This window comes from Cucurbitaria berberidis (genome assembly GCF_010015615.1).
Source record: "Cucurbitaria berberidis CBS 394.84 unplaced genomic scaffold K460scaffold_4, whole genome shotgun sequence".
NCBI classification, from domain to species: Eukaryota; Fungi; Ascomycota; class Dothideomycetes; order Pleosporales; family Cucurbitariaceae; genus Cucurbitaria; species Cucurbitaria berberidis.
Window position 1 is genome coordinate 1166600 of NW_024468938.1, and position 23134 is coordinate 1189733.

The following is a 23134-nucleotide window of genomic DNA, read 5'->3' on the forward strand; positions in this document are numbered from 1 at the left end:
CGTACTCTTGTCCATAAAAGGCCCAACATTAACATGGCCTGGTCGGTTGGTCCGAATGTACCGGAAACCCATGCACAATTCATGCACTCCAACGAAACTTTGGAAACCGAACAGCAACGGTCCATCGCTGAATATCTTCCTCCTTTGGATGCTCCATTTCCGCACGCACTGTCAGTTGCTCACCCTAGGAGACATTCTCCGCCGAAATAACAACCTAATATCGTGATCGGCTTTGTCTACGGGACAGCTAGTCTCGATATCCTTTTCTTTCAATGTAATGCATCTACATGCGCAAAGACCTACAGAACGTGGGTGTATCTACACGCACATTGCTACTCTGAGCATACAGCAGAAGCAAAAGGAGGGACCTTCAGTGTCAGGTCATTGGCCGTGAAGCCCGTGAGCGAGTCGGTGGTTGGCCGTTCCTAGGAAAGACAGGTAGAGCGACCAGGTCCGGAAGGTTCATCGTTCGTATTCGGGACTTGTAGTCCCTGACCAAGTCGACTCAGATAGTATTAGTGGGAGAACAATAAGAAGATTGGTATACATAGCGGAACAGAGCGATCAAGACCAACGACTAATATTCCGTATTTTTACTCCCATTCCACGTCAATAGAGTATGAGTGTGCCAAATTTGTAATCTGAATTCGCAAGCATAGAGGAAAAAACAAGCTTCGAAAGGTCTAGGATCTTGATCTTGCATACGTGCCTGAAATGGTCCCAATCCGTCTTAGCGCAACTTCTCACAGCCCAACGACCAACGTAATCGAACTACAAAAGCAAACCGCACACTCCGATGGTCTGCCATAGGTTCTAAGCGAGGAAGAAAGTGAGGCTGTAGTGACGTTAAAGTTTCTCCCTTGCTTCAAATGATGTGATGCTTTATGCTCTGGGGTCATGGTCGGGCATCATTGTATGTACTCATCTTGTTTGGGAATCCATCACCCACCAATCATATATGGTTAATCCGGGTTAATTGACCTATAGTTGTGGATCATAGAAAAGCAGAGTCAACATCGTGTGTACCTTTCTGTTTCTTAAGGTCGGGCATCGTTGCGCCGCACGATTTCAAATTCAATTCAATATTGGCTATTCTACTTGGAAAGTAAACTGAACCTTAGTCTGCAGGCTTCCATCATATCGTGGCAACTGTTAATTTTCACTTTTGATCAACGTGTATCATCCGAGCAAGGATTTGGCATGACTGCGGCCAAGTAGAAGTATCGTTTTTCCGAGATCTAGTAGCAACAAGGGTAAAGTTCTTGGTGCTGGGTATCAATCAAGATCGCCAAGACTTGGTCGGACATTCCTTGCCGCTATGTCCTATAGACCTAGAAAGATAGCGTTTACGGACCGTGTTAGTATAGCATAGGGTACTGGGATTGGCCGTCTAATCAGTCACCGTCAGTGAAGAGGGGCCCATTCAGCCACAATGCACCGTCATTGGCCGTTGTGCAGAGTTGAAAAGTGAAGCGACCATTCGCCTCATCTTGACAATGGTACAATTCGCCATACCATTAGCAGACCTGTGCACAGCGGGGGCACCTCCAAGTTGCCCACGTCTTTCATGCGTTGGAATCATTCCCTTGGGCGAGATTTCCGCCTTCAACTTGAGGTCGTGTTGCAAACAGTGAATGTAGGTTTGAGCTTCTCTACATGGATACAGAGCCGTCAATATAGTCGCGCGCATATACTTAGGCCATGAGGTGGAGTTACGATTCGCTAGGTGCCGGGGTTACTTTCGGACATCTTCTACACCGCTTCGGAGACGTTGGGAGATAATTTTCGTGCCCAAATGTTGGACTTGCATGAGACATATGTGACATTCCGGTATTGTGCCCTCCAATCGAACAGCTCAGGTATTGCTACTAGTGACGTGGCCATGGCTCTCCATTGTATAAAGTTGGTTCCTTGAAGGTCGCCAATGTCCGATTCCAAGTGCGTTTGCGGTTCGTGACCGCGTCTTTCTAGCTCGATATTTCTTTGGTGCCACACTGGGACCACCAAATTTCAACTCAATGTCCAATCGCAAGGTTCCGTCTAATGATCCTCGGTATGACCCTAGTGGATCTTCGTACCCGTCATCGGCTTCAGGTACACAGCGTCGATTAGTGCTGCAACAAGGATCAGGGAGCGGCGTGGCTGGTCGTACGTTTGGTTCCATATCTTCGAATTGTGCAAGATCGACATTTGGTTTCTAAATTCAGCCAGTTCATCAGCCCTTTGAACCTACAGATCAATACAACCAGAATTTCTCCTCTCCGGCGTTTATTCAGCCACCGCTGCACCCCCAGCAACCACAGCAACAGATGCAGAACCACGAGTGGTACCATGCAGAACAAGCTCAAGAAAGACCTATGAATTATGGGTGAGTGGCGCTACATGTTCAGATCCGTATCTCGTTGCTGATTCCATATATCCAGTGGCTATCCAGTCGGAAATGCAGCGGCAACGCCCAGCATGCCAAATGAGGCTTTTCCCGGTGGTCGTCCTGGCCAACTCCAGATTGGGTTCAGCGGTGCCCAACATAGGTCGAGGGTTCAAACTGCTGAACGGTGTGTAAATCCTGGGATATTGGCATTTTGCCATTTACTGATTTTCTAGTTCTGACCGATCCTATGCGGGGTCTTTCGCTGCAGAACGCAACCATCGAAGTGGTGTAAGCGATGAACAAGCTCTGGATTTTCACCGACAATCCGCAGCCACTTCTTCATCTACACCGACTACCAAACATCGTTTCGAGCGATCGTTGGACTCTGAAATATCGGCCCCAGCCTCAAACGAGCGACCGCGGCAGACTGTATCGGACTCGCAATTCAAACAGATTGGGATTGTATACAGCAACGACGAAACAAAGGAGTTCCGCTATGAATGTCACGTACGCGGCTGTGAGAAAACAAGGTGCGGCCGTGTACAAGAGCTCAAAAGACACTGGGACAGTTTCCATGAGAACTCAGAAATATGGTGCCCGATTCGAGGATGTGAGCGTAGTAAAGTGGTTGGAAGCAGGCCCTTTCCTAAAGCCCGAAAAGATAAACTCAAAGATCATGCCCTAAACGCACATGGAATTGAGTTTGAACTTTGAGATTGATAGTCCCTTCAGGGTCGTTTGAACAGGCCTTTTCCCAAGGCCGCGATCGATGAACACAAGGAGCATACCCGAAACGTACGCGGAATTGTGTTGGTAGATTGTTGGCAGTTTCTAAGGAGTTGTTTGGCTCGTTTCAAATTTCGTAGCTCAGATACGCAGTGATCCTTCCATGCTAAATACATCCATGTATACGAGGCGATGAATGAAGATAATAGACAAAAGAATTGGATGTAACCTTAGTGATGTTTACTTGGGCGGACTAACGTCCCAAGCTGGATCCAGTATGTCTGCGTTGAACCAGTCCAATGAGGGCTGCGACTGAAACAGCTGCCACATCATGTCGTCATTCCACGAGCATGGCAGAAGATCACCGTTACTGTCGTCGACTTTGGACTCATCCAAGACATCCTGAGCTGTACCGAAAGATGACGGTGGGGCATATGTCGTAATTCCAGCTTCAAATCCAGCGTGTAGATCTCCATTCAAACCTGTCGTTTGCACGAGAGGCTTACAGAGACCAAGTAGTGTGGCACACAGCCGATGGAGCCGGTGGACGTACTTGTTCTCGGTGACCAGCGTCGAGATGCCGTCGGTTACATCCTGAAGGAGTTGGAAATCTTGAGCATTAGACGTACCAACTACGTTGCAAAAGACAACGAAAAAGGGGCAAAGAGGATAGGAGAGAAGAGTCCTAAGTGCAATCAGTAAGCAAGCTAGCGTTGGCTGTGGAAACGTCGCTTACCACGCTAGATAAGGATCGTATCCTTCTATGAAATGTCCCAGGCTCTTCCCAACCTCTTCGATGAACTTGACGCATTCTAGAGCCTTACGAGCGCTCTGGAGACACTCCTCCCGCTCAGATGGATGCGTTGTGACCGATGGGCTCAGGCGATGGACGGAAGTCAGGGTGGAAAAGTACTTGAACTCGAGACACTTCCAATGGAGGAGAATGTCCACATGGGTGTCGATGAGATATGAAGGGCGATTCTAGCTACATTAGCTCTAGTTGGCAATTGAATGCTGACCATTCATCAACCATACCTGCTCCATTAAACTGTAGAGATTCGTCATTTCTTTTCTTAGCCACGCTACCTCCTCTTTCAGGGACGTCGCTGATTTTTTTGATGATTCTAATGTTAGCTCCAAGATCTTGTCATGCACGGGGACCATTTCCATGGCCATGAATTCGAAAACGGCCATTGGATTAGCAGGGTCGGGCTTGACCAAGGACGATATCTTGACGTGAAGTGGTGGCAGGGATTTGGGCCGTAGTAACAGTAGACTCATGCAACTATCAAATTGAGCGCACCAAGCGAGTGCTGCATGTATTTCTTCGTCGAGCTCGCTCTTCACCTCAGTGTCATTAATGTTGTGGTAGCCAAGGGCAACGATTGCTCGTGAAGCATAGGCTATCATTTCCCAACAACTTGCCGGGTTGCCCAGGATTTGCATCATTATAGCCTATCCGTGGTTTAGCCAAAATATATGAGTAATTTGGGTGAATAGGGCAGTACCACTCACCCCAGTGATCAAAACTTGGACTAGAAGGAGCGATGGTGTTGTCAAGAAGCTGATACTGTCAAGAGCAGTGAGTGCTGCGGTGAGATGATCGTACTCCATTTGTCTGATATGCTTCTGTACTGCCGGGCTTTTCGGTCCTTGCAGCTGGTTGCCGTAAAGGACGACGGCTGCCTTGAAATGGATGATAATCTTGTACAACAACATGGTCTCCTCGCCAGCACTGCCTTCCATCAAAGCCAGAGCGCTTTTTTCGACAGATTTCGGTGGAATATGGTCAAGTGCGTGAAAATGGATAGTAGAGTCATCGAACGTTCTGGTCTCAGCTAGACGCATATGTTAGTCTCAAATCGCAGTGAATATGCCGAGCAATCATACTGCCAAGAATAACATGAAGGATCTCGCCTTGTGTTATTTCTTTGTAGACATGCATCGACCTGTCAAAAGTGCTGCGGTCCGTAATAGTTGGCACGGGAGCGTGAGACAGCTGATCAACAAAGGATATCGCCGTTTCGAGCACCGAACGCTGGTGTACAGAGAGCAGTCCGTTAGTCGAGAGTTCCTTACTGATCAGGTGCCGCGCTTCATTGGCTGTCTGTTGAGTCGAGTCTACATCTGGGGTTGGGGTTATCACAGAAGTGGCTTCGGTTATCGGGCTTCCTGTGCGCCTTCGCTTCCGAGGTCGTTCGGATGGAACGCCATCTGGAGATGCCGTTCCATTGTGGTCCGGCAAGGCGCTGGCGGTTCGCTGGCTGCTACGCACGGAATCTTCAAGACTTGAGAGTCTTTGTACGAGAGATTGTATCTTATCATCACTATAAATGAGGTCAGTGAGTACAGGAACGATTGCTAGGCACGTCCAAAACGTATTCATGAAGAATGTGTGTTTAATCGGAGCCGCTCCGCATACGGAGATTAGTGTCTCCAATGCAATCAGCGGGGCACATGGTACGCTCTGCCCGTTGAGGCTGATACACGTGACTTCGTGGGCGTATGTTTATCGCACTAATATACTCACGTTCGGGGTTTTGGGCGCGGTGCTCGCTTGTGCCTATTGCGGAGGCAATTGGCTTTAGCTGTTACGCAATTTGAGCAAGGCTCCTTACGGTCGCATTTCACCTGTACTAGAATCAGTAACAGTGCTTCGAGTGATACGAGAGACGTTATTTTCAACGTTCGAGCATAATGAATATTGCTGATTGCCGTCATAATTTGTAAAATAGTACCTGCCTTTCGTGAATGACATAGATCGCACTGTAATGCTGGTGGTCAGCATGCTACTTGTCCGAGGCCAGGATGCACCTACAGCTTGAACGCCGCCATGCGCAGCCCAATTTTCCTCAGGCATCTGACTCTTGACGTCTCTGTAAGGAATGATGCTGAGTCTTGAAGCATCCCGTGTCCAAACGGCGACCCAAGAGCTCCGTTACGACAGGGTAGACAGGAAGTTGAGACTGGGCCACTGCCAAGCCTTCCGACCGGCGCCCGAACTCCGATTAGAGCAAAACACGATAATAACTCGTCTTAACCTTCTCGTAACTCCGCATCATATTCTTACTCAAGAGGGACGACGTAAGCGTGATAACTTCGAGATCTTACACGTTAGGCCTGGCCTATGTACAACTCGCTATTCTTGCAAAGCAAGCCCTTGTACTCAAGCCAACTCAACTTGCCGTCAACCCACCATCTTTGGTTCGAACATCATTATCCTATTAAATTGGCACGTGGATAATGTAGCAATGGCGAATCTGTTCAGCGGAATGATAAAGTTACTAACCCACTGTCACACAGTCAACATCAACAAAAAGCAAATCGCACAGGAACCGTCGATTCCACTTCAGGAGATGATCGATGCCCATTCGTCTCCCCACGGCTGCTCCCGGTAGGGTAGCCTCTTCGAGCAGGGCTTTAGCCGAAAAGAAGTGGTAGTGAAATGCGCCATTAGAAGCAAACCAAGAAATCGTACGCAGCCTGTCGTGACGACGTCGCAGGATTTCGCCATTTTGCGGAATAAGACGAGAATAGCGGTGTGGTACCAAGCGTGGACAGAAACTACTGAACTCAAATTTAAAATTCGCAGTCAAGATGAAGAGAGTATTTGCAACCATTACCCTATGAGATCCACACCGGGGGAACGGGTTTCGTAAGTTTGACGAACATGCCACGCTAAGAAGTGGGAGTTCGGAGCGCGGGTGGCAAACATCGTCCACGTTTTTGGCCTGTGCTGTGTACTCGGTTGGACCGGCATTGACGATTTGAGAACACAAAGTGTAACAGTTATACAAGACGTGGGATATGTCCGCTTGAAATGGCGCGAGTTGGATCATAATGGCCGGCCGAGGGCTCGATGCTCATATTACGCTCTGTGGCGTGCTTTGCGTCAGCGTCAACCTCAGCATTGAGGTGAGAGAAGTTTCTCAAATCCTGGCTCGACGCAAGGGTTTCTGGTTTCAAGCCTACCGCTACTGCAGGCATACCAGTGGGTGATTGACATGGAGGCATATGGATAATAGAAGTTGAGGAATGCGGGTGAGGCTGTGGTTCAACCTCCAATGAAGGTGGTGCGCGCCTTGCCACATCGAATACCTCATGCAGAACGAGTGGTCGGCAATTGCTCGATGCCGTGGTTCAAACGTATATCGTGGGGAGTATATATGCTGGGTAGGTGACCTGCATAATGGGAAGTTGGAGATGGTATTCCTGCTACGTAGCAATTCGTGACCGCTGCATGGCCGTCGGCCACATCGGTTACCAAAGGCGAACACGTGTATGAGATAGGGTCGTGATTCATCTTAGAATGAATAGCCGTGGCCACAGAGTGCTTTCCACCCGTGCCCCCAGTGGCCATGGAATGCTGGTGTCCGACTCTGTCAGTGGATTTTGCCAGCAGGACGCTTTGGTGAAGGAACTGGGTTCTGTTCGAGGTTGAGCTGCGGCGGGCCAATCAGGGGGCGCTGCGGAGGGGACGTGGGGTGTATCAAGACTTTGCGATAAGCAGCACAAGCTACACAAACGTTCGAGATCATCTCCTCATGGCGCCCAGGGCCGGATAGAGGCCCCATCGAGACAGCTGAGCTTTGCGACTGGTCCAGCTATGTTTGCATGTGGAACAGCTTCTACCAGAGACGGGTCTTGCGCAAGGGGCAAGGGAGGCGACATTTGCGCCGCGAGGGCTCTGACGAAGAGGTTTGAATAATGGCCCAAAAGGCTCGGGACCCAGTGTGGGGTCGGGTTGTTTACCACAGTACCCGTCTGAACCGACATGGAATGATGTGTGGGCTGTGGAGACGGGCGCATACCACAGTACAGTGCCGGTATCTGACGCTGGGCTGGCGTGCTCCTTGGCCGATAGAGCGTTGAGTGCTGACAGCAACGGCCACAACCTCAGTCGCTGATCAGGCTGCAGGGAGCATGCGGCTACTGCCCTTGTTCAGGTGTAGGACAGGCTTTCAGGCACGCAATGGGAGTTGAAGGCGGGCCTGCGGCGACCGGTGCATGGTTTCGGGGCGCCCACGCGATGCATGCCATTGGCGCGTGAGTCTTATCTCTTACTTACTCCTAGCTCGGCGGCCACCACACCCCAACTCCAGCTTTCAGCAGAGCCCACAAGAGCCAGCCAGCCAGCCAGCACAGTCCCCAGACATGACGGGGCTGATCTCCCCCGGCGCGGGAGCTAGTTTGCGGCCAAAAAGAAAGAGTGCCTGCACATCCCATGGCCCGCTGCCCTGCTGCTGGTGAACACCACGCTCCCTACTGCTCAAAAGTCCCTCACCACCCACGGGTGCACACGTCTGCCAGTCCTTTTGATTGTGTGACCTCCAACTCGGATGCTCCCGTGTGCACCGGCTCTGTGGTTTTGCCTGTAAGTCTATGCTTGCTTATCTTGTGCATATCTACCGACTGGCCACTGGTTCCTGTATATCACTAGAGCCTTATCCCCAGCTGACACTTGTGCCTCAGGCTTTTTACTGGGTCCTCGTCACCTTAAGACTACGCTCCTTCTAACAGCAATCGTCTCTCCTTCGGTCTTCCATGAGCCACCCGTTACTCGTCCAGCAGTCACACTACGACCACCGCCCGAGGTCGACTCCTGATGTTCCATAGCAATAATAGTGAGGCCCTGGTCCACCTGCCAGGAAACCCCGCCCCCAGCCACGAGGCTCAACTTCCGCGTGGAGAATGCGGCTTTATTCTACCCGAGTCTGATACGAGCAATGGAGCCCGTCAACGCTGCTCTTGTCGGAGTTTCTACCCAGACTCGGCTGTACGCTCTCGTTGCGGGTGCGGGCACCAGGCATGGAACCATGAGGCACAGCCGCTTTCGACCGTGTCAATGGAGGAATATGTCCAGGCCATAGAGCACATGAAGAGGCTGAGGCAAGAGGTCAAGCGCTTTGAGACCCTAGAGCAAGATCTTAAGCAGGAGTTGTACAGGGAGAGGATGGCACGGGAGGAGCTTGTCAGGACGAACAGAGCAATCCAGGCACGCATGTACCAAAACATGCAGCTCCTGAAGATTTCTATAGATGACAAGGTGGAGGCTGTGGTGGACAGAACGACCGAGCTCAGCGACCAGCTTAAGGTGCAAGGCGAGCGCTTGACCATGGTGGATGAGTTCAGCATGGAGCTCGAGAACAGGGTCGACCGTGTGGAGCAGCTTAGTGGCATGTCGAAAGACGTGACACCCGCTGCCTCAACGCCAAAGGCACACCAATCATCACCAATAGCACCACCTGTTCCACAACTTCCGCTACTAATGCAACCGCAACACCCCCTTGGCCAGCTTCCCATTCGCACCGATAAGAAGTATGCTTCATCTTGGGGCGTGCGCGTTATTTTCGTGCCCCGAAAATCACAGAGGTTCGCATACGATCCTGATAGCACTGGCTACCGACGATGCGCATCCCGCAAACTTCAGCAAAATCTCGAGTTTCCAAGTCAGGACAGCTCGGTGTTTGCAAACCAGATCGAAACTGCGTTCAAATTCCTCTTTCGTGGCAGACCATGGATGCCGATGACGGGTCATCGCCCGTCTGACGAACCTTTTGGTCGCATGGCCCTAACCCTTCTGCCGCCAGATCTTATCCATCGCGACATATGGGACTATCCCTTCCTTGAAGATCACTGCATCGCGCACGACAAGATGCAAGGGGATATTCTCTACGTCACCCTACAATACGAAGACGTCTCATGGAAGGAGATCCGATTTCTACCAGCTTTGACTGGCGTTGATGAATCTTGCTGGAATCAAGACGAAGAGCTCGACAGCACCGCCGAGTACAAGAGCTTGGATTCAGAGATTATGTACGATTACCAGGATCCTCCTCCTACCTATTCATCTCGAACTCACTCGGTGGCGGATAGGGCGCCCTCGAAACTGGATGTCCTTGCCGACTCGGCTGCTATGCTGAGCCCTATCGAACGCGCCCAAACCGCCTCGTCATCTCACTCCACTCGGTTGAGCCCATTACAGCATACACTGACGCAATCGTCAAGTTTGTCAAGTCACCCTCGATTCTCTTCCGAGCGGAGCAGTCTGCGCAGTTTTGAAACCGAAACAACAGATGATGAGCACCGCGACAAGAAACCTAAGCTCAGATCTAAACAAAGCATGCCCACTATTAACGGTAGCGGTCAGGCGCAGCAGCCAATGTACATCTCGGGTCGGTCAAAGCGAAAGATGCCCGTAAGAGAGAAGGGCACCAAGGAGCCGCTACACTTTAATGTCACGAACGTGGCCAAGTGGCGACCGAATCTGCTGCACCCTCATTCGTCCAAGGGGAAGGAAGCAGCGCAAAATCCATGAGGTTCGATTTTCGCTTGAGCGTTTTCTTTTACATCACACTTCGGATTTACATGCGTCTAGAGGCGTTTAGAACAAAAGCATCGCTTTACCAGGGATACCCATCGGCGTTTGATTGTATAATTCATAGCAAGGTATGACGCGTACGCAGCAGTCTGGTTTCTTCTCGATTCTTCTATCCTCAAGGTGTAGCCAACTTTATCGGCTGGCGATTTCTGGTTTATTTGATCTTCACCTTCTCATTTGTCGACTATAGACGGCCCCGGAAGACAGCAGCCTGGCCTGCAGGTTGCGAATTTGTAGTGTATGATTAGCGCACAGCTAGAGAAACTCTATATCGGTATTACACCGCCCTTACCACAGCCTGTTGCCATCACATCCACTGTTCCACAGCCTCACCGTTTCACGATAACAGTGCTACCTAGGTTGGATGATACTGTGAATATCAACAAGGAACATGCCTTCTTTCGCGGCCGCATTTGGAAGGTTCTCGTCAGCCCAAAGGCGCATAATCTATCTGTCGAGGCCCTGGAATTGGCCGTCCAATACCGTATCGCCTGCTGATAAACGCCAGATAACCCCCATACCGTACCCGCGAGCCAAGACGGCATCTCCGAATTCATCGTCAACGCTTGGTCTGGAAAGTTGGTAGGAGCATACCGTATCTTCAGTGTCGGTCTCTTCACGGTGAAGGGAAAAGCGTTGAATTTAGCGGCGGGGCAAGGTGGAAGATCGGATCCTTCTTCATGCGCGTCAACAAAGGGTGCAGAGCCTGTACGGTTGGGCTGATCCAGATTTGCTTTTTGCGAACAACGGGAGTGCCGTTCGAGTACTCGGCACGGCGTGTTTACCTGATACGACACGGTGCACTAGTAACTACGGCTGAGATATGTCGAGCATTTGGTAGCTACCGGCATACGTCATGCAGCATTTGCGATTAGGCAGTCGGTTCGAGTCCTGGTATAGGCCGGACCGACCCTACGCTACGGTCGCCATGCCGGTAGACGTCCACCTATGATTGCCTGCGGCGACGTTATCTCACCTTATGTGTAGGTGCTATACTATAATACCGTCGACTTATCGACGACAGGCTCTCCAGCTCATGTTCTGCATGAGGGCTGCATAGCCACGCCACGCCTTCGAGCGGTCGTGAACAGAGTGAGAATCACACATTTTCAAAAACTTTCCCATGCGCTGGCTTCATTCAATGCGAGTGCTGCTGGACATTTGTTGAATCTCGAGTTATGTTATCGCAGTCTAGGCTTTGAGCGTAAGCAATGCGGGGAAACGATGTGGATCCTGGCTTAATTGTCCCCGTACCGGTACCGACCGCCAGCCCAGACTCTATCAATTGCTTGATTGTACGCATCGCGACAATGAGATCGGTCTTGAGTACAGCATCAAATTTTGATCCGGCGATGTGATTATGTCAAGCCTTTCAAACGAGTTCCCCCGACTACGCATCGTAACGGCGCTTCTCTTATCATCTCGGTCGAATTCCCCAGGGGTCATATGTCGATCCTTCCACGCGTGAGACCAGTGGCACCACGAAGGAATCGCCCGACGTCCGCAGTGGTCATGCGCATTGGTCAAAAGCGCGAGCTGTATGTATCAAGGCCGCCAATGCCAAGTAAAGTAACAGTGAACGGCGGGGAAAGATGCTACCCTGGACTCCTTTCAACGATCCAACGGTTTTTGGCATGGCGACCCAGCGCAGATAGGCTGGTTATCTGCAGCCTGCCAGTCTATGTAACTCCACGGCGACATCGGTGGTGCTGATTGTTCCATCCCGAGGAGCGATGCAACTGTACAAAAGATCTGAATAACGGCCAAGATCGAGTCGCATCTTCATCGCCACAAGCGTGTAGAGCACGTTGTCCTTGGTTTCGATTATCGACTATCGAGTGGTATCAGATCCTCGTAGTCAGCCTCCAAATACAGGCAAACTATCTGGCACACATCCATCGCCATCATGCCTACCGCCAAAGACCCTGAGCTCGCAAAGAACGACCTGGAGATCACATCGTCCCTCTCGTCGTCGAAACACGCCGGCGCCCCGGTCCCTCGCGAAGGCACAACCCAACACCTGCCCAACTACGAGCACGAAAAGGCACTGACATGGAAATTTGACCTGCGCATCCTGCCTATGCTTGCGATTATGTATTTTTCGAATGCATTAGATAAAGGCAATATAGGCAACGCCAAAACTGATCATATGGATAAAGATTTGGGGTTTGTGGGCAACCAATATAACACTATGTTGAGTATCTTCTACGTTCCGTATGTTATATTTGCGCCGCCGATTGGTATGCTGGGAAAGAAGTATGGTCCGCATCGTGTACTGCCGATTATGATGTTTTGTTTTGGGAGTGCGACGCTGCTGGCTGCCAGTGTGAAGAACTGGGGCAGCCTTATGGCTTTACGGTGGTTTTTAGGTTGGTATTCTCAGTCTACAATTCTAGAAGGATTGGAGATGCTCGTCTCATATACCGGGTATTTCTGACCATGGACGCGGGGCTGACGTTCTCAGGTATGGCTGAATCTGCCTTCTTCCCTCTAGTCATTTATTATTTGACTACATTTTATCGAAGGGGCGAGCTGGCACGAAGGCTTGCCATCTTCTACGCTGCATCCAATATCGCCAATGCTTTCAGTGGACTTCTAGCCTTTGGTGTGTTCCAAATAGAATCGAAGCTCGACTCGTGGCGCTACCTTTTCATCATTGAAGGATCTCTGACCGTCTGCTGTAAGTCCCCTCAAGTCCACGGATGCGACCGGATTCTAATCAATTCAAGTCTCTTTTTTCGCATACTGGTACCTCCCAAAGAATGCATATGAGGCTGGATTCCTCAACGAAGCCGAAAAACAGCTCGCCTATACGCGTATTCAGATCGACTCTTCCTCAGTTGTCGGCGAAAAATTCAACCTGAAAAAGGCACTGGGTATCTTCAAAGAGCCCTCCACGTACGGCTTCCTCGTCATCGAGGTATGCCTCGGCGTCCCGCTGCAATCCGTCTCGCTCTTCCTTCCCCAAATTGTGCAGCGTCTCGGATACGACAGGATCAAAACCAATCTCTACACGGTCGCGCCAAACATCATCGGGGCCTGTGTATTGCTGATCCTTGCTTTTACATCCGATTACACCCGGCTCCGCTTCCCCTTCATCGCACTCGGCTTTCTGCTCACGTTTATCGGCTTCATCATCTTCGCAACAATCGACGTTGAGCACTCCCTCCGCGTCGCCTACTTCGCCTGCTTCATGATGACTTGGGGCACTTCCGCGCCCTCGGTCCTGCTCTCAACATGGTACAACAATAACGTCGCGGACGAGAACAAGCGCGTAACACTAACGTCTGTTGGTGTACCCTTGGCGAACCTGATGGGTGTCGTTAGCTCGAACATCTTCAGACCGCAGGATGCCCCGAAATATATCCCGGCGCTGGCAACTACGGCAGCGTTTGGTGCGACGGGGTCTGTCTGCGCATTGCTTTTGGGGACGTATATGGTGATTGATAACAAGAGGAGGAATACCAAGCAAGGTGTGAATCTTACTGCTCAGGACGTATCTACGGAGAAATTGAGAGATGGGCCGAGGAACGGGGAGTTCAGGTGGTTCTTGTAGGGAGCAGTTTCTGGGAATTGTGAGCCTTGGAGTTCGATGAGAATTCTTGTATTGGGAGAGAGAAGTCGTTTCTTGCACATACTTAGCATTTCGATACCCCAAAGATGGTACTGTCGTTTATGAAACATAGCGGCATGCGGTGTGATCTTGATATCAACGCTATTTCCAAGCCAAATCTAGTCTTGTTAAACACCCGACTAGGCTTAGCTCTTACCACTTCCGGACTTAGTGTCCAGGTGATAATGAGGTCTGATCTGATCAAGATCTCACCAAGTCAGACAATCGCAAGCATAACAGGTTGCCTATGTCACATTATTACATCGAATTTGGCCAGACTTACTTTAGGAATCCAGGTTCGGTCGGCAGATCTTTGCCAAGACTAAGATTCGGAGAAAGTTGCTGCGCTTTACATAACCCGGACTATATCCAATGAACTCTCCGAACCTGGATTATTAATATTATCCTGGAATTTCTTGCCAGAGATTAGAATACAGGTCTCTCGGAAATACCTTCCAGTGATTATGATGTGTTTTCGACCGCATACTTCTCATGTCCACCATGGCACCTCGCGAATGGTATAAGATGATGCGACGACCTCCTCTTGTCACTACATCATCACAACAACCGAACGATCTGAACAAACCATTCTACATCATCCTATCTCTCTTGCCAACCTCATACATCAGTCAATTACTCACCCCCCAATATCTACAAAACCGAAAATGGTATCCTGGGCTGTCACCGGCGCGACACGAGGCATTGGCTTCGGCTACATCGACAATCTTTCTGCCGATCCGAACAATCAAGTGTTCGCTCTTATTCGCAGTCTCAGCACTGCTGGTCCGCTTCAGGGGCTCGCTGGAAAGCGCAAGAATGTACACATTGTTGTGACCGATCTCTACGACATTAAGAAACTTGGCGAAGCTGCCGCTGAAGTCTCCAAAGTCACAGGCGGTTTGCTTGATGTGTTGATTCTCAATGCTGGGTCGGCAGGGCCCGACACCAATGTGCTACCGCCAACCGCTTTCATTGGAAAGGAGGAAGCGTTAGAGAAAGAGATTAACGAAAACGTAAGGTTTCATCCGCGACTAGCAACTCAAGCGATTACAGCAAGATAAATATTGACCATGCACACAGATGAAGAACAACATACTCAGCCCCATGTTCGTCATCAACTCGTTTCTCGAGCTTGTCCGTAAGGGCCACGAGAAGAAGATCATCTTCATCTCCAGTCCGAGCGGAGACCTTGAGTTTACTCGCATCACCGGGATTCCTAGCGTAGTGGGATATTCCGCCGGCAAGGCTGGCATGAACATTATCATGACCAAATTCGGCGCCGAGTTAGCGCCAGAGGGCATCAAGACTTTGTCTATGAGTCCAGGATGGGTAGCCACAGATGCTGGTAAGTCCAATGCACAAACGCTACAGATTTATTGGTCGCAACAGACGAAACTGACTCTGGATAAACAGCTGAACAAGTTACCGGAGAGCCCGAGGTGCGCAAGTACATGCTCAATGCTTTCCACAAGATCGACCCGACCGTGACTGGACCGACACCAGTGGCCGAAGCAGTCGCCAGTCAGCTTAAGACGATTCGCGGCTTGACAGCAGAGGACAGCGGGAAATCCGTAGGAAGGTTCGGAAATAATGATTGGTTCTGATCTAGCAACTCAGCGGGACCCCTCTTCGAACAGAGTGTCAAGGTAGTGGAATGGAAAACGTTGGGGGACGGATACGTTGTAACTTAAGCAAACGGTGGTACGAATGGAACTCCACCAATAACCGCATCAAAGATAGTCAAGAAATCGACTTGGTTGTTCCCCTCGTTGAGATCAATCTGATTCCACACTGCTTCAGCCATGTGTTGAATGATATGAATGTGACTCGATCTTCTTCTTGGCTCTTGCCGACTTTGTTCAAATACGTCCAGGATAGCAAGGCGCTGATCGTCGTCAACTGCTTCGCAGGCAATAATGAACAACGGCCATGCGTTCTGGCATGTTCGCATTTCAGTCAAAAGCAATAGTCCCTCTCTTACAAGTCGTTTGTGGCGGAAATCTGTCCCTGACACGCAGTTAACCGCCCGGTTAACGTATATCAGGCTGGCGATTCGATGGAGATCCGAAATCATGGCATGTCGGTCTATCGATGTCGCCGATTGTTCGCGATGAATGGGGCCATAGTCTCCTACTACACTAGAAATTCTTTGCTCCAATACCTTGGTGTGCTGGATTAAGATATTTGGATCATCTACCGCGGATGGTGGTGAAACTATAGCTTGTCTACACGCATCTACAACGAGTTCGAGCACGTCAGTTGGACATCCGATGCTGTCTTCTGCCTGTCATGGTATTAGATAATGCTGAGAAATGTGCAAAGGCTTCCTTCTATCTACCTTTGAACTGCTTCCCTCGATGGCTCTGGGAGCTCTTGCTGTCGGAGCATAGCCGCAACCTTCATAAGGCTTATTCCAATGGCGGACTGTAAACTCTGCAAGTGCCTCGTGGTAATAAATCCAATCCAGGAAGACGGAATATTCTTGCCGAATCAACTTCTGCATTACTGGTGACTTGTTGATAATCTTTTTCACTGCGCAAAGATATCTAACCCAACTCCCCTTGTCGTTTGTTTCGAGTGAGAGCTGCCATGTGTTAGTCAACCATGGCTAGTCTAAGTGATCTGGATTGTGACTACCTCATAATGATAAAGAAGCATTATGCCCATCAGGTTGTGAAGCAGGGTTTTCTCGTCGAGCTGGTTGATTGAATCTTTAATTGATGTTACGACAAGACGCTTGTAGCGAAAGCTCTGCAGGCTACCATGAAGCTGTTGTGATGCGAGAGCGAACACGCCTTGTAAAACTGGGTTAGTTGCATCGGATGGGTCTGAAAAGGCAACTCTGAGGATGAATTGTGCCAAAGGCGCTTCATCTGTTGGCCCTAGTATCAAAGATCTTGATTCGTTAACTAAGATATCGTGGTCAGTAGGGTGCTGTGTCCAGACCTGGAAGGTTGACGCTACTTACAGAAGCCCAGTAAATGCGACTGCTCTCTAGTTATGGCATTGGGGGATAAGTAGGTTGGCTGAGGAAGTTCCATGGTCCGAAGGTATCTAACTACACGCCATTGTAGTTAGTGTCGAGCAGCTTGACAATGTATGTCCGAGGTAATAGTACCAGCAATTGGTTCATTCTCTAGCTCCTCCGATAGTAATATGTCCCAGGCAGACAGATTCAAGAATTTTTTGGCTTTAGGTAGATGGTTATTAACTGCAAAATGCATGTCTCGAGCGATCATTGCTCTTTTTTTGTCCCCATCTCGAGGCCAGGACAGCTGCATGCCATAGCCTTTACAGACGCGCCGCGCCTTGGTGCAGTTGCCGCATATCGGCCACAGCGAGTCACATCGCACTTTGCGCTCTAAGCAGTAATCCGCCCATTAGCGTTTACACGGCAGATGTTCCTTCTTGGATGTGTTTACCTCTGCAAGTCCAGCACCCTTTCACTCCCATGGCGGGATGCTTAGGTGGACTAACCGTGCATGCCTGAGCGCTGAGTTTTAAAGACTGCTGACCTTTTCTCGCACTCTTGGTTCGTTATAGCCACAGCCCAAGCTTGAAATGCACCGTTGGTTTCCTCTGGTGCGAGTTTTAAGTGCTGGTGTAGAGTGTTCATGGAAATCACTGTGCTGCATGATAAGGTCAGCTGAGGCCGATTAAAGCCGAGAGTTGGTCGCCACCACAACCTTAGCTTATAGCGAGCTCAGAGTTGCTCAGCTACAACTCAAGCTGCTTACTTATTGCTCACATGACCCCGGCCTGAATCAAGATCAAATCCGGAGAAAGCTTTGTGTGAGTGTAGATTTCACTTGATTGTTGTACGCTGTTTAGGCTTCATGAGACCTGGACAGATGTGATCATGTGTGCCTGTCATCCGGATTAGTCTAAGATGGTATGTACCCGGCGTTCGTCAACCAGGCAATGCGCTTAAGAACGAGCAAAAGAGTTAGCATCTTTGCCCCTGCTCCAGCGGCACATTTCAGCTTCTGGCTTTCATACGATATCGGTGGTCAATAGCGAGACATGGACAGCGTGGTCAAAGAGGAGGCTCGTGAACCCGAAGTTAGCGCGACTGCCTATCTTATCGCCGAAGCGGCTGCGTCACCCAGCCTCACGCGCCTCACTCGAGTCACCGTCACGGGTCGCAGCTACAAGCAGCTTAGCACCCATCGAAGCTCCTACCAATCTTCACTATAACCGCTCCAACTCTTCCATTCCCCAGGGACGCAGCTCCATCCTTTGTCCTCTATCCACTCTATCCATCGACACCCTCGATAAGCCTACAGGAGCTCCGACGGAGCTCGACTCACCCTTGTCATGGCGGTCAAAGCCGCAGTTCCGTTTCTGGTGGCTATGATGCTTTTGACAGGTGTTTGCAATACTCTGTTGACCAAGTATCAAGTATGCCACTTCCTATCAGTAGCCCAAGAGTTGCTCGCTGACCGCAGTGACTAGGACATGCAATGCGTGAACAACTGCGATGCTCCCTCGCCCAAGTACCGCGACCATTTCGAGCAGCCCGTCCTCCAGACTCTACAAATGTTCATTGGCGAGATGGGTTGCTGGCTCGTCATCGGCCTGTTCAGTCTGTACCAACGATATGCGAGCCGCAGGGCAGGCTACGAAGCTATCCCGGACAACGCGGGCATTGCTACTCCAGCATCAGACGATAGCTCGACAGCCGACATAGCAAACCCGCTAAAACCTGCGCACCCTGATGACGAGGGCAGGATACCCCTGGAGGGAAGGAGCATATTGTTACTGGCACTGCCGGCGTGCTGCGATATTGCCGGAACAACCCTTATGAATGTTGGGCTGCTGTTTGTCGCGGCCAGTATCTACCAGATGACTCGGGGAGCGCTTGTGCTTTTCGTGGGCCTGTTTAGCGTCTGGTTCCTCAAGCGCCATCTCGGACTGTACAAGTGGTTTGCGCTCTTTGTCGTCGTCTTTGGTGTCGCGGTGGTTGGACTCGCGGGCGCAATCACTAGAGATGACAAAGCGACCCCGGGTCATCAGTCCCTTCACGATACGACTGTCGGCTCAGTCGGGGCAGAGAAGAAGGCTGCCTCACAGGCTGCTATGACGATCATCGGAGTGCTGCTCATTGCTGGCGCCCAGATCTTCACTGCGACACAGTTTGTAGTCGAGGAGAGGATCATGGAGAAGTACGCTATGGAGCCGATCAAGGTTGTGGGTTGGGAGGGTCTCTTTGGCTTCCTTTTCACGCTCCTTGGCATGATCATTTTGCACTTTGCTATCGGGACTGGGTACTTCAATGCGCGGGAGGGATTGTATCAAATGACACATTCCCGCGCCATCGCTGTCTCCTCCCTACTGATCATGATCAGCATCGGGTATGTCCTCACATTCATCTCTCTTCTCGGCACGTCACTAACTTGTCGCAGTGGCTTCAACTTCTTCGGTCTTTCCGTAACCCGTACCGTCTCTGCAACCTCGCGCTCGACCATCGACACGTGCCGCACACTTTTCATCTGGATCGTGTCGCTCGGCCTTGGTTGGGAGACGTTCAAGTGGCTGCAAGTTGCGGGTTTCGCGCTGCTAGTATATGGGACGTTCGTGTTCAATGATCTGATTAGGCCGCCGCTGAAGTCGTGTGTGGAGAGGAATCACGAGCCGCTGCTGCCTGAGGACCCGATTGAGCATCACTAGTTAGGAGAATGAAGGCGTTGGTGTACATAGGACGCTGAAGGATGTATAACAGCTTTTACAGATATGGCGTTTGGTATCGTATGCGAGCATTTTAAGCGCCTCCATTTATAGCGTCTCTTCAATGCAATAAGCTTGAGACCAGTTTATGTCACTTTTCCAACTCTCTACGAGTCGTTGTCGGTGGTCTGCGCTCCAACTGGGTGTGTTCATGGTGTTCTGGCCGCTAGCACGTGTCGCACCTGCCTCGCTTGGTGATCCCGAAGCGGCTAGATCGAGAGCGCACATCAGCGGAATTCTTGGCCACAACGCCTAAATCACATTGAACCACTACCTTCACGACTTCGACAACACGGTTCCCGACTTCTGAACACCACGCCCGGAGGTTCAGACACGCCCAACGACACTCCGACAAAATGGCCACCACTCAGTCTGCTATGTGAGTGCACCTGCCGCCTCCCACACGGCGAAGCGCGCAATATCGGAATGCATACTGACGGTTCACAGTTCTAAGCGCAGAAAGTTCGTTGCTGGTACGGTTTCCCATTCCCACAATTAGAGCGGAGGAGGAGGAAAGAAGATCGTGTGCTCGCTCGAAAGATGTCTGCTTCGTGCAGATTGGCCAAGATGCTGGGAATTTTGCCGCACAGGACCATCGCTAACATTCTCCCCACAGACGGTGTTTTCTATGCCGAGCTGAACGAGTTCTTCCAGCGCGAGCTGGCTGAGGAGGGTTACTCCGGCGTCGAGGTCCGCGTTACTCCCACCGTCACCGACATCATCATCCGCGCCACCCACACACAAGAGGTTCTCGGAGAGCAGGGTCGCCGCATCCGTGAGCTCACCTCGCTCATCCAGAAGCGCTTCAAGTTCCCCGAGAACTCCGTCTCGCTCTACGCCGCCAAGGTCCAGAACCGTGGTCTCTCCGCTGTCGCCCAGTGCGAGTCCCTCCGATACAAGCTTCTCAATGGCTTGGCCGTCCGAAGGGCTTGCTACGGTGTGCTGAGGTTCATCATGGAGTCTGGTGCCAAGGGTTGCGAGGTCGTCGTTTCCGGAAAGCTCAGGGCCGCCCGTGCCAAGAGCATGAAGTTCACTGTAGGCACACACTGGCAATCGCTTTGAAATCGATAAACTAATCTCATGTAGGATGGTTTCATGATCCACTCTGGTCAACCCGCCAAGGACTTCATCGATGAGGCTACCCGCCACGTCCTGCTCCGCCAGGGTGTGCTCGGTATCAAGGTTAAGATTATGCGCGGCTCAGATCCCGAGGGCAAGGCCGGTCCCTCCCAGACTCTCCCCGACTCCGTCACCATCATTGAGCCGAAGGAGGAGCAGCCCGTCGTCCAGCCCATGTCGCAAGACTATGGTGCTAAGGCCATCGCCGCCCAACAGGCAGCGGAACAGGCTAGGCAGGCGGAGCAGGGTGAGGGCGAGGCCCAGCCGGCAAGCGGCGAGGGTTACTCTGAGGAGCAGTAGATTCTTACTAGGCTGCGGGGCGCATAAGGTTACGAAAAGGCAATAGCGGAAAGTTATGCCATCACGAACCCTGACACAACTTCCTTTGCACATTCGGAACGGGCTGGACTGCTTTTGATACGGGAGGTTATGGAGTCTTAGTGCTATGTACTCTTTCAGACAACCCAAACATCAAAAGATGGCTTTGACCAAACAACCAAATGACAGTCTCTACAGTCACCGAGCACCGTGTCGTTTCCTTTCATCGGTCATAAGATATTGACAGTTGTAGGTATGCATTACGACTTCTCTGCATATGATCAGCAGCTGAGATATACTGAGACGTCTTGTATAACGTTTTAGGAACTGGGTATAGTATTTCTTCTACTACATGTCGCAGCAGCTCAACTCATATACTATTGAACACAGACAGACTACTCATAACCTTGCCATCATTTCCAACCATAAGATTCCATCCACAGCTACTTCCAAGCCCAGCATTGTCAATCCATGCAGGCTCCCAGTAGAACAGACCGGTGCCCTTGCCTCCCTCCACGGCTGCAACACGCTTCGCGAGCTCCTTCATCCACTGAGCCTGGCCATCCGCACTGATCGGAACATTCTTCGTATCAGCTGGAAACGCATGCGCCGGATTCGGGCAGTAGCTGGGCCAGTTCGTCTCGACAATCTGTACCTCTTTCCCATACTTCTTTGCCAAGCGCTTCATGCTATCACTCAGCGCAGCGAGTGTCGCCGCACTGTTATAGAACGGATAGTATGACAGGCCCTGGATATCGAAATCGCTGGTCGACAGGCCACCGCCGGAGCCAAGGACCAAGTCGTACCACCACTGCTGCGTCTCCCATTTCCAGCCGTTATCAAGGTGAATCATAATCTTCGGTTTAGGGGACAGAGTCGACTCCTTGACAGCGCGAGACGCAGATTTCAGCAACGCGGCAACGTTTTTGGGGCCATCGGGTTTGTTGCTCAGCTGGCCGATAGGAAAGAGTAGGCCTGGTGTGATTTCGTTGCCGATGCTGACGATGGATAGCGGGAGGCCTTCGCGCTGGAAGCGGTCGAGGACTTGCTTTGTGTAGTCGTAGACTTGCTTGATGAGGGCGTCGCGCGCAAGCGATTTCCACGCTGCGGGCACGACTTGCTTGCCTGGATCGGCCCAGTTGTCGCTGTAGTGGAAATCCAGGTAGATGGGCAGGCCGGCGGCTTTTGCGCGCTTGGCTAGTCGGATGTTGTAGTCAAGGTTGTAATCGCCATTGGAGGGGTTGACCTAGAGTTATTGTGCCATCGTTAGTTCATGGCTATCTCTTTCTGTAGCAGTGTAGATATTGATTTCCTTACCCATATACGTTGGCGAACCATGTTCACACCAGAGGCCTTGAGGATCGTTTCGAGCGGCTGAGTTTGGCCATTGCTGTTCTTGTATGTTTTGCCCGCTTTTTCCTCGATGAGTAGGGATGACCAGTCTACGCCTTTGTAAGGCAGAGCAGCAAGGGCCGATGTGGCGAAGAGAAATAGAGATGTAAGACGCATGTTGGCAGAACACCACTCTTCAAACCAAACCGTGAATAGATATGAATTTCGCAGTTTAACAATCCCAGAGGATAGCTACAAGTATTACAGTTCCAGGATGCTCTTATATAGTAGTAGCAGCGAAGCTACCATTCTCCCTGCGGAAATATTGCTCAGAATAGCAGACCATCCCTTTCATCTTTCAGGAGAAAAGTGTCGAAATCTAGGCTATGAATTTGCAAAAGGGTAGTATTTTCCTCCAATGGCGCTGCCGTCCGTGGCTCCGCGCTATACAGCGTCGTTTCGGAATATAGTAGGGTTGGGGTTCAAGCGAGCCGGAAATTGTGGGGTAGATCAGGTGGTGTAATGACATATTACCGGGCCTTTTTAT

The 23134-nt window shown here is 50.8% G+C and overlaps 7 protein-coding genes across 7 annotated transcripts; 4 read left to right on the forward strand and 3 right to left on the reverse strand.

The window, feature by feature from the left end:
- Positions 1-2018: 2018 nt before the first annotated feature.
- K460DRAFT_418167 (uncharacterized protein) lies at positions 2019-3085 on the forward strand (the record flags this gene model as incomplete). The annotated part of the gene is made up of 4 exons (XM_040937925.1): positions 2019-2148; positions 2212-2368; positions 2424-2555; positions 2605-3085. The coding sequence occupies 4 exons, from the start codon at positions 2019-2021 to the stop codon at positions 3083-3085; spliced, it is 900 nt and encodes a 299-aa protein (XP_040785593.1).
- A 252-nt stretch (positions 3086-3337) lies between these two features.
- Positions 3338-6004, reverse strand: K460DRAFT_407404 (uncharacterized protein; the record flags this gene model as incomplete). The annotated part of the gene is made up of 8 exons (XM_040937069.1): positions 3338-3782; positions 3834-4078; positions 4133-4552; positions 4613-4935; positions 4988-5424; positions 5628-5728; positions 5836-5863; positions 5916-6004. 8 exons carry the CDS (start codon positions 6002-6004, stop codon positions 3338-3340), a joined length of 2088 nt encoding a protein of 695 aa, XP_040785594.1.
- A 165-nt stretch (positions 6005-6169) lies between these two features.
- Positions 6170-7066, reverse strand: K460DRAFT_138373 (uncharacterized protein). Its single transcript, XM_040926723.1, has one exon. It carries the CDS (start codon positions 6934-6936, stop codon positions 6382-6384), a length of 555 nt encoding a protein of 184 aa, XP_040785595.1. The 5' UTR covers positions 6937-7066; the 3' UTR covers positions 6170-6381.
- Positions 7067-8321: 1255 nt separating this feature from the next.
- On the forward strand, positions 8322-10415 carry K460DRAFT_356815 (uncharacterized protein; the record flags this gene model as incomplete). The annotated part of the gene is made up of 2 exons (XM_040931990.1): positions 8322-8471; positions 8925-10415. 2 exons carry the CDS (start codon positions 8322-8324, stop codon positions 10413-10415), a joined length of 1641 nt encoding a protein of 546 aa, XP_040785596.1.
- A 1969-nt stretch (positions 10416-12384) lies between these two features.
- K460DRAFT_378275 (MFS general substrate transporter) lies at positions 12385-19761 on the forward strand (the record flags this gene model as incomplete). Its single annotated transcript, XM_040935055.1, has 7 exons — positions 12385-12847; positions 12943-13158; positions 13208-14021; positions 17635-17673; positions 18378-18492; positions 18547-19445; positions 19497-19761. 7 exons carry the CDS (start codon positions 12385-12387, stop codon positions 19759-19761), a joined length of 2811 nt encoding a protein of 936 aa, XP_040785597.1.
- Positions 19762-20174: 413 nt separating this feature from the next.
- On the forward strand, positions 20175-21237 carry K460DRAFT_407410 (40S ribosomal protein-like protein S3; the record flags this gene model as incomplete). The annotated part of the gene is made up of 4 exons (XM_040937070.1): positions 20175-20197; positions 20266-20291; positions 20435-20853; positions 20905-21237. 4 exons carry the CDS (start codon positions 20175-20177, stop codon positions 21235-21237), a joined length of 801 nt encoding a protein of 266 aa, XP_040785598.1.
- Positions 21238-21560: 323 nt separating this feature from the next.
- On the reverse strand, positions 21561-22764 carry K460DRAFT_396448 (glycoside hydrolase family 53 protein; the record flags this gene model as incomplete). Its single annotated transcript, XM_040936102.1, has 2 exons — positions 21561-22501; positions 22573-22764. The coding sequence occupies 2 exons, from the start codon at positions 22762-22764 to the stop codon at positions 21626-21628; spliced, it is 1068 nt and encodes a 355-aa protein (XP_040785599.1). The 3' UTR covers positions 21561-21625.
- Between the last annotated feature and the right edge of the window lie 370 nt (positions 22765-23134).

What these genes read in the sequence shown, in the direction of transcription:
- K460DRAFT_138373 (XM_040926723.1), bottom strand. Translation starts at nt 6,936, where the DNA reads ATGATCCAACTCGCGCCATTTCAAGCGGACATATCCCACGTCTTGTAT.